This window comes from Epinephelus moara, chromosome 7 (assembly GCF_006386435.1).
Source record: "Epinephelus moara isolate mb chromosome 7, YSFRI_EMoa_1.0, whole genome shotgun sequence".
NCBI classification, from domain to species: domain Eukaryota; kingdom Metazoa; phylum Chordata; class Actinopteri; order Perciformes; family Serranidae; genus Epinephelus; species Epinephelus moara.
The window spans coordinates 33,237,352-33,252,551 of NC_065512.1; the positions used below are offsets into that span (position 1 = coordinate 33,237,352).

At 40.2% G+C, this 15,200-nt stretch overlaps 1 protein-coding gene across 2 annotated transcripts in view; it reads left to right on the forward strand.

Moving 5' to 3' along the window:
• Positions 1-15,200, forward strand: part of col18a1a (collagen type XVIII alpha 1 chain a) — a 98,789-nt gene that overhangs the window by 44,626 nt on the left and 38,963 nt on the right. For both annotated transcript variants that reach the window (XM_050048619.1, XM_050048618.1), the window contains 2 exons: positions 9,730-10,271; positions 13,105-13,188. In XM_050048619.1, the coding sequence (XP_049904576.1) occupies positions 9,730-10,271; positions 13,105-13,188 (626 nt within the window). The remainder of the gene's footprint in view (positions 1-9,729; positions 10,272-13,104; positions 13,189-15,200) is intronic.

The window sequence follows — 15,200 nt, forward strand, 5'->3', positions numbered from 1 at the left end:
GATACCCAATCAAACAATTTACATATATCCCTGTTGGCACAGCCAAAGACATTAACAATATCTTGGTTCCTATGCACAGAAAATTAACATCGAATAATAATAATAAGCATGCTTCAAGTTTGTTAGTCCTGTTGTTAAAAGGAAGTTCTGGCTACAGCCTAACAAGCATGGTGCCAGCACTCCTTACAGTTTTGCATGTATGTGTTTCCCTTGTCCTTTGGATCGCGTGTGACTTACTACTTAAAGGTCATTATAACACACATAAACACACTCATGCACACAGAGTACAGAGAGTTTATGGTTCATTATCAAACTAACTGATGTGTATTTTCTCTATAGGTTATTAATTCAAATGGTAATATTTTGCTGAGATGGACATTAAATGGTTTCAGATATTGTACCCTACAGTGCAATCATAGCATTAACAGATTCAGTCCATAGTGTTAAGCAAATCTCAAGCATGACATGCCACTAAAAATTAAATGTGAATTGAATGATTCTCCGTCTTCAAATTGAACTACAGAGTTCTTAAATGCAGATTGTTGCAACATCTGGAAACATAGTAATGTCAAAAAAATATATATAAAGAATAGAATAGAATGCCTTTATTGTCATTGCATGTAGCATACAACGAAATTTGTAGTAGAAAGTAGTAATTCGTTTTTTTCTACTTTAGTACTTATTTGCCTTAATGCATCTGAAACTGCTGTAGACAAAGGTCTGTCTACTACAAAGAACTTGTGCATGAAACACTGTTAACAATTTGGCATGTAGAAATGCATGTCTCTTTTGACAGCAAGTGACTTGCAGGCAGCGCGGTGTGCATTTGTCTGTCCAGTAATGGATAAATTAGGTTGTCATGCATGGGAAGCAGTCATGCTTGCGCCGAAGGTTTTCAGCGGGATGTCAATTTTTACAACTGTACAAGGCGAAGGTATTCATGACAGCTGGAAAGTTACTTTACTCATGTTAATCATTTTAACAGGTCTATGCATTTAGATTCCATGAATATGGCATGTCAAATACCAGAGCAGTTCATTTGTTGTTTGAAATGCCTCTTGACGTAGAGCTGAGAAGATATTTGAAATTAAGTAAGGTGCTTGAAATTCCAGCAAACTGTTAGTTATATGGTAGCTTATGGTTGACTTGGTTGATAATATATTCCTAAACATTAATAGGACCGTTGTGCATTTGATTAATTTCTCCAGGAATAATAAGTACAATGCATGGCTGTGGTGATTAAATAATGATGGAAAAAAGACTCAGATGTTTAATACTGTGAGTGATTAGTCTAATATGAGAAAATGTGTTTCTGTGAGCATGTGCACCTCAAATTAAGAATATGTTTAAAGCCTTATTCCTTTCATTGAGCCACTGTCCTGCCCTCCATTTTTACTTCATATCACTGGGACTTCAAGACTGTGTCTTTTTACAGATTCACTATCTTCCCAACAGCTTGCTTCATTGACAGACATGAGTGGAAAACATGTCTTCACTTCTAGGACTAACCCAGCAAGCAATAGTCGTGATTTAAACGTATTGGCTATATTTAGCTCCAATTTAGTCTAGCTACATGTAACCCAAATCTAGCCGATTTAATTTTGAAATTGATTAAATGTAATTTTCGCCATTGCAGATGGCGTGCGGTATGATATAAAATCACATATGGAGAGTCAACAGTAATTAAAATATGTTTATCTCCATTTTTTTGGACATGGTCTCCACATAGCTGTATAATTGATGACGTCTACACTTTGGCTATGGTTAGACGTCTACCAAATTTTCACTGACAGCCCAAATTCAGCCGTGATTTAGCCTAGATGTCAGGTCTTCATGTAGACGGCTATTAGACGTTTTTTTAAACCAAAAAATGCTTGCTGGGATATGCATCTGGGCCCAAATACTTTTGCGTTTGTTTGAATTGTTTCACTAAGATTATGGTGTGGTTTACTGCAAAGGTTAGGTTCATATGTTGTCTTGTAGTAAATGTTAGCTTTTCTGGCTCCTACTGCATAGCTTTACACTTAATTTGTTTGATTCAAGTGTAAAGTTAGGTGTAGGTAAGGAGTGTTTATCTGCTTTATATTTGTGTCTGGGAAAGCTAAAAAAAAAAAGCGAGACAGATATATTTTGCAGTTCTACACAAAGCAGACCTGACATTGCTATTTGCGACCCCAGGCAGTTGAAAAAGTATGATTATGTTGCCATCTTTACACCTCAAAGACAGCTTTTATAGGCCCTCCAGAAGCTGGTTCACCACTAAGACGAACGTGTTGGGTATCACCTGTTGAGACTAGCCTCGAGGTATCACTGGAGCACTTCAGTCACTCTAATTCATTCCTGGATAAACAGAAAGCCACCACAGTCGCAACCATCTGGACTCACTCATTTAAACAGAATGATCTTAAAATTCACCAATGGACGCTGATTGTTGGAGTGATGGTTGAGTGAGGCTGAACAGACGTGATGTAAGAAATTACCAGTGACTGTCCCTGTGAGGTCTCTTTGCCCCTGAGGATAACTGATAAACCTCAAAGTCAATTAGACATTTCCTATGAGCATTCACATGGCTTCAGTTAACAAAGTACCTCGTGCATATGCCATTGTCTTACTGCAGCAGCCAGTGATCATACTGGTAAATGTTTAAAAGTAGTTAACAGGTTGGTGGGCTTTGGCTTAAAGCTGAATGAGGTCACACTTAAATAGCCAGGGTAATGTGTTACACAGCTCTGTAAATGTGTGCCCTAGAGCCCAGAATTCCCAGTTTATTAGCCCAATAACTTAATCTCGGGCTGTTTTCTGCTGCGTCCACCCACTTACGAGTCCTTTGACCTCTTAAATTCACTGATCAGAACCCCTGCTATGCCGTTTCTCAATATCTGCAGCTCTACTTGCTTCATGTGTGGGAGGAGGGCACTCATATTCCCCTTAATACCACTCCACTCCTACATCATTTAACTATGACCTGTCATGAAAGAATGTCTCATGTTATACTTACATCTTTTTAAGCTAGATGGAGTTAAAGTTTAGGGCCGTCGGCATAGGGGAAGAAACACAATGGAGCAATTTATATATGAAAATAAATGTATGTAGCCTATAGATGTGTGTATGTGGGAGATTACTGTGGGAAGATTGCAGAGATATTAGTGTGTGCATAGAAACATTGTAAGAAATCTGTCAGATGTGAGCCTTTTACCGCAGGGGAGCTACCCCTGTGGTAAGACAGGATTGTTAGGGCACAATAGGGCTTTTAATGATGTTTTTCCATGGTTACCAGCCTCCTGCTTGAAAGATGAGCAGTCATTCATATCAGGGTCTAGAGGTCAAACGCAATTTATTTTGGTTAGCTCTTGAGGGTAAAACTATATCCTTTATGAGAGACTATTACTCTCAGTCAGTTTAGGTTAGAGTGACTCCTGTTCCTTGCCACCTCTGTGGTGGTTGTAAAGTACGTTTTCCTCTGTACCGCTCTTTTGGTGGTATCTGTGTACATATAGTCTTTGTTTTGTGGCTTGTACACCCTTTTGGTGGTCTGACACTGATTTGTTGCACTGTAGTTTCACTGAGCCGAGATTGATATTGTATCTCATGACAGGAAGGCCCGAAGCTGGCTCCAGTTCTTCAGTGCGCTGCTTGCCAGGGAATCATTTTGAGTTGGCTCTCAGGAGGGTTCCAATTATGGGCACAGCGTAGTCCGACTTCTTTGCTGCCAGAAACTCATTGCCCCCTCTGGTTTGTGTTGCACCATGTACAAACTGAGAACTGATGAGGCAGTGTTGCAAAACGGTGCTGGAGCACAGGGATGTCTTGAGCTGGATAACAGCCTAATTGTGACCCTCTTAACACTTTCTAGAAGAGAGTGGAGCAGTCTCAGTATTTTGGAGAGCTCTAAACCTATTTCGAGCCATTTCCACTCCGCCTCTGTGAATATCATATGCACTGTTTTCTTCCAGAGTTCAAAAAAGACATTATTTATGAGCCTTGCGGTGGCAAGGGGTTTGTGTACACCCTGCATGTTGCCTCAAAAGTTCATCATTTACAGGTAGAGAACTTAAACAGTATCACATTACTTCTTCCCCCAAAGAGTAAAGTGCCCAGCTTGTGGTAGGCCCATCTTCCTTTTTGTGGTTTGAGAATTACAGCTAAGTCTTAAGGGTGAGCCAACATGAAATCTCCTTCCTGGACTGTGATGTGGGTTTTTGGTTTAATATCTTTTTCCAAGCATTCGGCATCATCAGGTTAAAGATACCGCAAAGTTTCCCCAGAGGTTTACCGAATATCCTTTGCAGAAAGAAAGGACTATTCATTCATGGTGTTGATGTCTACCTTGATATTTAAAACTTCTGTTGAACATTTATTTTTCAATTTAGTGACAGATCATACAAATGGTAGTGGAACCTGGTGTCATTAGAGCGTAGTTTCATATGAACATGCCACTAGACATTAAGTTGTTATAGTTTATGAAGTATATAAGTTTCAGTAATCATGGCACCATATCTGCTTGCACAAGATAGAATTATTAAACCACTGCTGTGTGAATAGTGCAACCAAATATAGCACTGTGCTTATTTTTCTCTTCAGCAACAAAATTGGCTTTTATAGATCCAATAAATGTAAACGACTGTACGAAAGTTGTTTTGATATCATATGAAAACAATTCATACAGTCATTTATATTGCCGGATAAAATTGATTCCACCATGTACTTGACATTGCTTTAACATTAGAAGCATTACAAATGACCCTCTTTAATCTTGGAAGCAGCCAGACATACATTGAAACAAAGATCAAACATGGATCAAATGAGCAGAAAGCAAACACAGACACCATATCATGTCACCAAATTTAATTTACTTCACTTCTAAATCAATTGGCTGACGGACACGTCAAACATAGTTTATGCTGCACATGCATAAGCATTGTAGACATCACTGGAAGGTTATTTTTACGTCTCCTACAGTGAACTCTACTCAGACCACTGACTAGCTTTTTTTTCAGACTGAGGGGAGAGATCATTGCCCTTGTCAGCAGGCCTCAAGGGATGTTTGAAATGGTGATGGAGCGTAGTCAGTGAAACTGCAACGTTTTCTGGGACTCTCCAGATGTTCAAATGTTTTCTCGTGGATTATACAGGATCCTGTACTTCCCAAAGCTGTATATACAGCTTTATCAACAGGGTATCACAAACTCTGGTACCCCATCCTGGAATGTTAGGAAGTGAAAAAGAGCTGCGTTCCTGGTCAGTAAGCCACCTTTTTGACAAGACAAACTAGCACCATAAACCCAGCTCTGCTCCATTCATCAGTGGTTCTTTTCTAAGCCAGATTGGCCTTGAAGCTGTCATTGGTTAACAAAAGCTATATGGGAAACCTGAATTGAGATTGCACTTAAAATGCTAATGGTGAACCTTTTGTATACCCAACAATTTTTGATCTCTGAGAAGGAATGACTGGCTGGCCCTTTGCTGACAATGCAGGCACATTGAACAGGCTTCAGCAAAAGCATTCCTTTGCAGGCCTAAAGCAGGTCAAACCTTTTCATCTGCTTTAGATCCGGTAATTAAATTGTCTTTATTTACACTTCCAAGCTCTCTTTTTCTATACTGCTATGTGGTATAACTACATCAGGATTCTGTTTTATATCTGATGTAAATAGTGATCATTTTTTGCATTAAGTGTCATGGATGTGCCTTCTCTGAACACGGTTCAAAAAAAGTGCACATCTGGTCGGTGTGAGTGATGGCTAATAATAGGTGAGCTGCTGCAGTAATGAGGGGTTTTGGAAGCTTGGATCTTGTCTGCAAGTGTGAGGATGGCTGCTGTTCGTTTTGCAAATGTATAAGTAAGTCAGATGTTTGAGTTATAGGAGACTGTTATTCATACTGTTTGAGAGGGACAACCAGACTCTGTTGTAGAGACCTCACATTCCAACTTATTACAGGCCTTGAAGTTTGATCTGCATACAAATCCAATATTTTTCATGACCAGCTGCTAATTTGCCGCTTAGAAATTGCATGTTTCTTGCATATTATTGAACAAAGTGAATTGCAGCTAGTAGAGACATTTTTCAGTACAAATGACGTCATTCAGAGCTAAAAGAGTTCTGACACATGCTCAGTCATGGAGTGTTTCTGCTTTAAAAATAGCTCACATATCTGCTTTAGCACCCGCAGCAGGAGGATTACATTAAAATGGTGTGCTTTCCCACGTAATGGATTAAACCACTGAATTACTGCAAAGTTTTGCCTTTTTCAAGCATTCTCTGGCGGAGATTGTGCTCAGAAGAGGGAGCCAGGTTCAGACATGTGAGCACAGGCCCACTGAAGAGACCCTCGAGGTTTCTCATCCTCACTTTTTCAGAGTAAACATCTGGTTGGCCGGGTGCAAATAAGTTTGTTGTTAGCTGCCATTCATGCAGCAGTCAAGGACTTACAGTCTACCTTGCTCTGACCTTTGGACTTTGTGTGTGCATCTGCATCTGTCATTTCATAATTAGCTTTTATTAATTTAGGTAGAAAGAGGACCTGATACGCTCATTTTCAGGTTCATACTTATATGAAAGGTTTTTACTAGAACATGTTCATATGCTTTAATGATCAAACATCACTTTATTTTCCCCATGCTGTCTGTGCTGGAGCACGTGTATTCACCCTCCGTCTGACAGCACTCTCTTTAGCACCTATAAGACAAAAAATATGGAAAAGCATAATAGGTCTTGTTTGTTTCAGGATTTTAAAATTCAGGAAGGTTTATTAAGGTTTTATCAGGTGACGTGAGAGTAACATTTGCAGTGTATTTTATAAGATACAATATAGACTGATAGTGATCCTCTTTTAAAAGACTCTAGCTTGCTATATTGTACATAGCGTGTTCATGGATTTTCCACCAAGATGCTATTTTAAAATTGACCCAATGAGTATCATTCGTACAGTCAAGTCATGTGTAGTGCATCTCACTGTTTTTCCAGATTTGTGTGGTATTTTTGACACATCTTTAAACTATCAGTGCATCATTTATATATTCTGGCTACATGTACAATCTGTTTATTGAGATTTTTCTCTCTGATTATTGGTGCAGAGGGGAACTGCATAATGAATACTGGAAAGTATTTTTATTGCTGTCCAGTCACAGTTTGACTGGGTTCTCTGTTAGCTCTAATTCAAATGAAAGCATCTTTAGTTCTACACAGCATGCAGAAAAATTCAGACTTGTGTTTATGGTTGTACAACAGAGAGCAGGACCTTGGGTTCAGCTAGAAACCTCATGTGTTTAAGCTCTCAACAAAGCCAATTGCAGACCCCACTGATCTCCAGCACTCGGGGCAGTGGGGAGGCTTTGAACGGGGCAATAGAGCACGCACATTAGTCACCGGGTGGTAAACCAAAGCATTTCTTCAAAGCACCAGAAACTACGTCAAGTGCTCTCCCAAAACAGTGATTTTTCTTTTAACATTGGAAAACATTGTTTTTGATCAAAGCAGAAAGGTTTACTCTCAAGTTTGATCCTCGTAAAAAAAAACAAAAAAAAAAACTGTCTCCACTATTATGTGAATGAACACACATCGCTCTTTGTGTTTCTTGTATTTCCTAAACGCCTCCAATTATTATGCACTGATCTCTCCAGAGTCACCCAGGGTGATGGAAGAGTGAGCAAAGATATGCAGGAGGCCCAGCTGTTGGTCCCTGTGTGCCCTGGAGCAGTGACATTTAGCAGATGTCACACAAGTCGGAAGAGCTTTTTGCTTTTTTTGTGTGTGTGTGTCTTCAGGAATGTGATGCATAAATATCTGTCTTTACCCCATTCTGCACACACGCTGGTCACAATTAGAGGAAATTTAAAAGTTTTTAAATGTGTAATTTTTCTGTTTGAATAAATTTGGTCTGTTGATGCAATTTTCTGCCATAGAGTATTCCACAGAGCACTGGAAGCTATTGCTGCATGTTTTAGTTTTGCTTTTAATTTTTTTGTCTTTTGACAACTTTGTTTTTTGACTCTTCTATCAATACATGAATTACATGAATACATTTTGGTTAATTTTGCTTTTGATAGCCATTAACAGGTAACCTACTACTTAATATTTAAGAAAAGAGAAAAAAAAGGCAAATGATGTGAAGTACAAAAGGCTGTTCCTTTTAGTCCAGCACTCCACTGACCCAGTGAGCTTCAGTACTGCATTTCAAAGCACGATCCATTCAGAGAGGGCGGAATTTCAATGTTATATGTTGTAAATGTTTTTCCTTTTATTTTAATTTCAGTTAGCTTTGCTGACAGACAGCAGGCTAGCTGTTGTAACATGTAGAAAGATAGTGCCCACAGCCCACTCTCTGGTCTCCACTGTTTAGCTAACGTTGCCTTGTCCGTTCTGCACTGCACACCACTGGTGGTCTGGTGGGAGCTAACGTTAGCTAGCGCGCTGCTCATTCAGTGATTAACACTGGCAACACCGTCCCAGTGAATGCATGGCGTTGCTGCAGTAGGCTATATGGTGGCCACGCTTCAATCTCCGGTGGGCCCAGTGTTGTCATAGCAACACTCTTGGGTTGGGACGGCGTTACAAGTAGTGATTGTGGAATGAGCTAGCTAACGTTAGTTTTCTCACTTGACCGCCACTGGTGTGCAGTGCGGTAAACTGAAGAGTAGAAAAATCAACGTAGAGACCAACATGTTCTCACTGGTTAACTAATTAACAGTTAACGTTAACCATTGACATCTCTAGTCTAGCGTGTAGGATTTAGTGGCATCAAACAGGGAGGTTATAGAACTGAAACTATGGTGGCCAATGCAGTACCGTGAATGGCCCTATGTAGAGCCAGTGTTTAATTTGTCTGTTCTGGGCCACCGTAGAACAACATGGCAGACTTTCTGGGAGGACCCATTTTGTATGCAGATATAAACAGCTCAATCTAAGGTAACGAAAACACAACAATTCTTATTTTCAGGTTATTATAAACGAGTGAAAACGTAGTTATGAATACTACATACCATTTCTGCCAGTAGATGCCCCTAAATGATTCACACTGGACCTTTTTAAGGCAAATCAGCACAACAGAAATATAAAGATTTTTTTTTAAAACATGTAGATTCATTTAAGTGTAAGTTGTTTTTGACTCAATTGCTAAGAGCTAAATTATTCAACTCTCAAGTCACATCTTCTTGTACTCTATCTTCTGGACTGTGTCTTTATATCCCCCTTCAGTTTAGGAAGTTTTGGCATTGGCTGGTCTTGTCTTTGGAATACAGGCCTTGCAGTGTCTGCTTTAGTGATCTGCTTTTCTTAGTCTCAGCTGGTTTATCCCGTTGCCTTTTTGGGGGATGTCAACCTTTTCCATATTTTGGTCAAGCAGTTATAAAATGGTTTGTTTGTTTGTCTGTGGTCCCCTGAGCAGAACTGCTTTGCCAGTGCTTCTCAGAAAATAGCCTTCATGTTGTTTGGTTGGAGGAAGTTGTGGTAACTTTCCATTGACATTTATTGCTCTTTATCTTACTTTTAAAGGGAAAAATCTTTGACCAGCCATGCTGTTGATTTTTTTTTCTAGTACAACAAAGATTCAAAATACCACCATCATGTGCAAGTAAAAGCAATTGCTCCTGCATTCATCAGGCACATTCACTCTAAGTCAGTCCTCAGCAGCCTGGTCTAACACTACACCCTGCCATGCAGCCCTCCCTTCTAACCTCCAATAGATTTCATGCATATTGTATCCTCACATTCTTTTTCTCTCCCCTTGTAGAAGACAGTGGAGTCTCCCTGCTACAGCTGATTGGGGATCCTCCTCCAAACACAATCACCCAGGTCTTTGGGTCAGACAACAGCCCCGGCTATGTCTTTGGTCCTGATGCCAACACGGGCCAGCTGGCGCGTGCCCACCTGCCGAGCCCATTCTACCGAGACTTCGCCCTCATCTTCAACCTGAAACCCACCACGGACAGGGGTGGTGTCATCTTCTCCATCACAGATGCTGCTCAGCAGATCATGTATGTGGGTGTTAAACTGTCCGCTGTGCAGGGCAGCAACCAGAATGTCATCCTGTACTACACTGAGCCCGACTCGCAGCAGTCGTATGAGGCGGCCAGGTTCCCTGTGCCCTCCATGAGGGATACCTGGACTCGTTTTGCTATTGCTGTGAGGGATGACAAAGTGATGTTCTACCTCAACTGTGACATAGACCCTCAGGTGATGCGCATCGAGAGGTCCCCGGACGAGATGGAGCTGGAGTCTGGTGCTGGGGTCTTTGTCGGGCAAGCTGGAGGAGCTGATACAGAGAAGTTTCTGGTGTGTACACAGGCTCCATCTGGACAAAACAATATTCATGAAATCAGGAAATGACATTGAAAGATATACTGTATTTATTTTAATAGTTTTCATACTAGATAAAGAAATATTTGCATGACACCTCTGCACTGAATTAGTCAGACTAATTGTTGTGTTGGAGTCCAAAGTCTGCACATCTCACATGTCCAAACGACTTCTTTCTCTAACCAACACAAACTACAATGAGACAGGACTCCAGCTGTGTGAAGTGCAGTATAGTGTTTTGACTTTCCATAATCAATCATGTGAAACGTCTTGGCTGAATAACTCTTGTATGATTTGATTGCTCAAATTGGCCTGCTCTAAACCACAACATAAATGTCTGCATCACCTCACTATCTTCTTGAGAGTAGTCTGCAAATAATTGGAAGACCTCACAGTTGGGATTTAATTAACTTCAGTCATTTGCCTGCTAAGAATACCAGTAGTTGACCGCAACAACTGCTGACCTTAGCTGTTAAAGGGTTATGGTGGTTCACCCATGGCTACCTGCACGGACAAAATATGCAACTGCATGTTGAAAGCATAGGACTGAGGGTGAGGTGGGATGGGGGAGCAGTGTGAGAAGTCATTGGGGTAGCGGAGCTAAAGAGTTGAATCTTAGGTCAAAGGGTAGATTGAGGCAAAGAGAAAAAGTTTATGGGATGTTGTTTAAGCAAGTAACTGGGCATCAACACCAAAAACAGCACTTTGATATAAAAACACAAGGAGCTGCTAATCCGGATCTGGTTTGAGTAATAGATCCATGAATTTAAAGGAACGCTGCACTGCAGTTTGTAACTCTGTCAAACAGGATCTGATGGCAACCGTCACAAGGAAACAGTAGGAGTGACAAAGTTATCAGCCAAATTGTGCAATGGTTTATTTGATCGGCCTATGCAGCACCTTGTTGGGTTATTTTGGGTCTTCACTGATGGTGTTGCCTTTTTTTCTCTGGTAATGTTTCTCAGTCATTCTGCCAATGACACTTGATTGCTCAAGTGATGTACATAAATACTTGAGAGCATTTTACAACCAGTTAAACAATCAGACTTGACAGATTGATATCCTTATAACTCAACTTAGAATCAGGGGAGAACTGACTTTTTTGACTTTGGTAGTAGTTGGACAATTGTAATCCCAGATGTAAAAGGTAGATCAATACTTCATTCCTTTTGAGGCGACACCTGAAAATACAACCCAGGTCCCTTGGGGTGAGGAGATATCTCTAATTCATGGAAATCTGCTCTATTTATCTTAGAAAATAACATGTTTAGGAGACTTTTATCAAAGCTCCTCGGTCACTTTTATTAGATGGCTGGCTTTTATAGACATTCAGTGGACTTATTTTCACTACATCCAACCTGACCTTGTTGTCTCTTTCTGTTTGAGTTACACTTCACCTCTACAGTAATGCTTTTATTTGCTGTCTTAACTGTTCAGATGTCGCCGAGCATGGCGTCTTGCTGCTTATATGGACATCAATGACCTCCCTGTTCTGCTAATGAGACTCAATTGAGGCATTTAAACCATAAAGGCAGAAGCACTTTTGATAAACTCGCAGCGAGCCAAAAAAAAAAGGGTGGCCATCCCCTCCATCCACTGCTAAAGAGTATTTTTTAATATATTCATAAGACAGAGATATTTGCACTACTAAATATGTCAGAATTCCACTGAAGTACTTCCCATCTGGCTTCAGTGTTTGCTCAGCTGAAACATTATCACTGGCCTTCTTTCTCAGCTGTTAAACTTGTTTTAATCTTTTTTATTACTGTGTTTGAAGACAGCTGCTTATTTTGTTGTAAAGCACTTAGTCACTCTGCTACACAGTTCAGTTTTTTGGTTTTTTTTACACAAGACTATCTAAGGTCTTTCCCTGTAGTCAGATATTTTGTCAGAAAGATTATTATAAACTGCTTATTTTGGAAGAAAAGGAACCTAACCCTGTTTCTTCCTACAGGACATGTTGGCCATGTGCTATTTATTGACCCTAGCGTGGCCCTAAGCTTACAGAGGTCTTGTGAATTTAATTTCTCTAATCAAATCAAGTATCCGTCGAGCTACTTTGGTATTTAAATATTTACATTATGTATTTATAAAATGGACATTCCATTCTGAAACAGGATTTGTTTAGTGGATGTCTCGCCTCTTATTATCCATCACTAGTAAAAACATGCTGCAGTGACAGTTTAGTCCTTGTTGTGCAAAGGATCTGAGAGTTACTGCAAAGATCTAAAGCAATTTGTCAGGAAAAGACCATGACACATCGACTAAACATTGTACAAGTTACAAAAAAAGACTACCAGCACGACCAATAAAAGCCAGACAGGGAGACAGGGTTTAAATGTCAAAGGGCCTTTGCGGTTTATCTTCAAAGTTCTCTTAAAAAATCCATTTGACTTTTTTTTCTCAGGATATAAATGTGTCCTGAAGAGTCAACTTCAAATAACTCAGCTGCAGCGAAACCACCTCTTCATTCAGAGCTAATGGCCCTTTGATAGGCAGTCAGATAGCATGAATGCTATCTGTGCAAGTATCCTGTGTGGGAACATGTATCAGATCATGTGTGTGGGACAGAGATAATGGCACTTCACAGGCAGAGGCTAAACCTGGAGACATCAATAGCTCCTCTGATTTTGCAGAAAGGGGAAATTCCCTGAAAAGATTACCAAAATCTGAGCAGCAAGTTCAGAGATAAGCATGATGTGTGTGTGTGTGTGTGTGTGTGTGTGTGTGTGGGAGAGAGAATAAGCTCTGTTCTGACATTATTACATGTATCATTAACATCAAAACACCATGTCCTTGTTTTGAACAGGGGGTGATCGGTGAGCTGAGGGTGGTGGGAGACCCCCGTGCTGCTGAGAGGCACTGCGAAGAGGATGAAGATGACTCAGACATGGTAAATCACGTCTAATTACATTTTGAAGATAACTGACGACATGTGATTGGAAACACATGACAATGTAAGCTCCAGCTGTTCCAGTTGTATATGCATAAAAAAGACCTGTTTCATGACTAGGACTTTCACAGTGTAATATTTCCCCACTGTGGGGAAGCCGGTCCTGGTTGCTGTTAGAGTTTAGGCCAACATTAGCGGGCCCGCCCTGCTCCTTATTGGATATTGGGAATTTTACACTCCAGAAATCCCAGCCGAACTCATCTGCCAAACACATCACTTAGTCCTGATCACAGGAACCTTTTTCTCTTATTACAAACTGTAAGAAAATGTGAAGCAGCTAAGCAGCCGCACAGGGTTATTTTAGAATTCATTCATTCATTCATCTTCTAACCGCTTCATCCTCTTGAGGGTCGCGGGGGGGCTGGAGCCTATTCCAGCTGACATCGGGCGAGAGGCAGGGTACACCCTGGACAGGTCGCCAGACTATCGCAGGGCTCTTATTTTAGAATGAAATCAAATTTTTCCTTATTATACCAATTAAACTAAGACTAACCAGCTCTACGTTACAAAAACAATGCCTTTTTTTCTGTCTTCCAGAGGGATCATCAACTGATGATGCCGATTTCTTTTGTCTGGGACATGCAGCGTTAGCCTCAGTATTTCCGCCACCATGTGCATAGTTAGCATAATTAGCAAAGATTTCAAACAGAGTCAGCTGGAAACATTAAAAAAGTCAGCTGGAAACAAGGTTTTCTTCCAACTCATGGAGCTAACATTAGTTTTATTGGCTAAATAGCTGCAGCTAATAAAACCTGACAGCTGGATTATTTCAGACGAAAATACTAACAGACACTGGCGAATCTGTCGCTGATACCATTGTAAACTACATATGTGCCATGTGAGAATGGAGAGCTTGATAGGCATAGCAACAGTAACTAAGGGGGCCAAGGTAGATTTACATAGTAGTTCAAATCCAGATTTATTCTTCATTATGATTAGGGCTGCACAGTATATTGAATATGTACCTTTAACACGATGTCAACATGTATGATAAAGGTATCACATAAGACGGCTTGAACTGCGATCAGTATATGAGAGGGAGTTGTGAACAGCCAATCTGTGTTGAAGCTTAGGCCTAGGCTTTTGAAAATATTTCTCATGTCCCAGAAACCGTCATTATCATCCTGTCTGTGATGTGTCTGTGTTTTTGTTTGGGTGCACTGCATAGAACTGACACCTGTCTGCTAGCCCATCTGTTCTCATCCCTCTCATCATCCACTCTCTGAAACTCGGTGCGCGATAGCTTCCTGGTAAATTGATAATCTTGTATTTTAAGCTTCATAAAATACACCCTGATCCACGAATATGTAGAATATTACTACAGACATTCCTGTTATCTTACGTCGCAATGTCTGCTGTGACAGCAGATGCTGTATTGACTCATGTTAGTGACGACTGTGCTTTACCATCCAGGGGACACAACGTGTTCTTCCCCTAATAATGGTTTGTTGTGATAATTGTGCTTCTGATCGATACTGTATTGACTCATGTCGATGATTGAACCCAATGATGTTTTACTGTCGAGAGAAAGCACCCTGTTGAAAAAGCATTCTCACTGATGGCCGCCATTTTCTTACCGCACATATCATATATCTTGCACAAGACCAGTAGGCATATTTCTCAAATGTCAAACTATTGAATTTATACAGTAAATTATTTAATTTTTTTCCCGGGGACTCACTACATTTAAAACCTATCAACATCACTGCATTTCTTTCTTTTTTTTTTTTTTTTTTTGTTCAGTGTGCATAGGCCATTCATTGTCTGGGGTCTATGTTAGCAGTGTGAACCTAAAGCAGAAAGACATTAAAACTGTATACATCAATATTTGTTTTTTTAATGTGAGTCATGTTCTCGTTGCAGTATTCAACGACGTTATCACATTTCAAATGTTTTCCTGATATTGTGGGGCCCTAATTCTAATAATTTGAGGAAAGGAAAAAAAAAAAAAA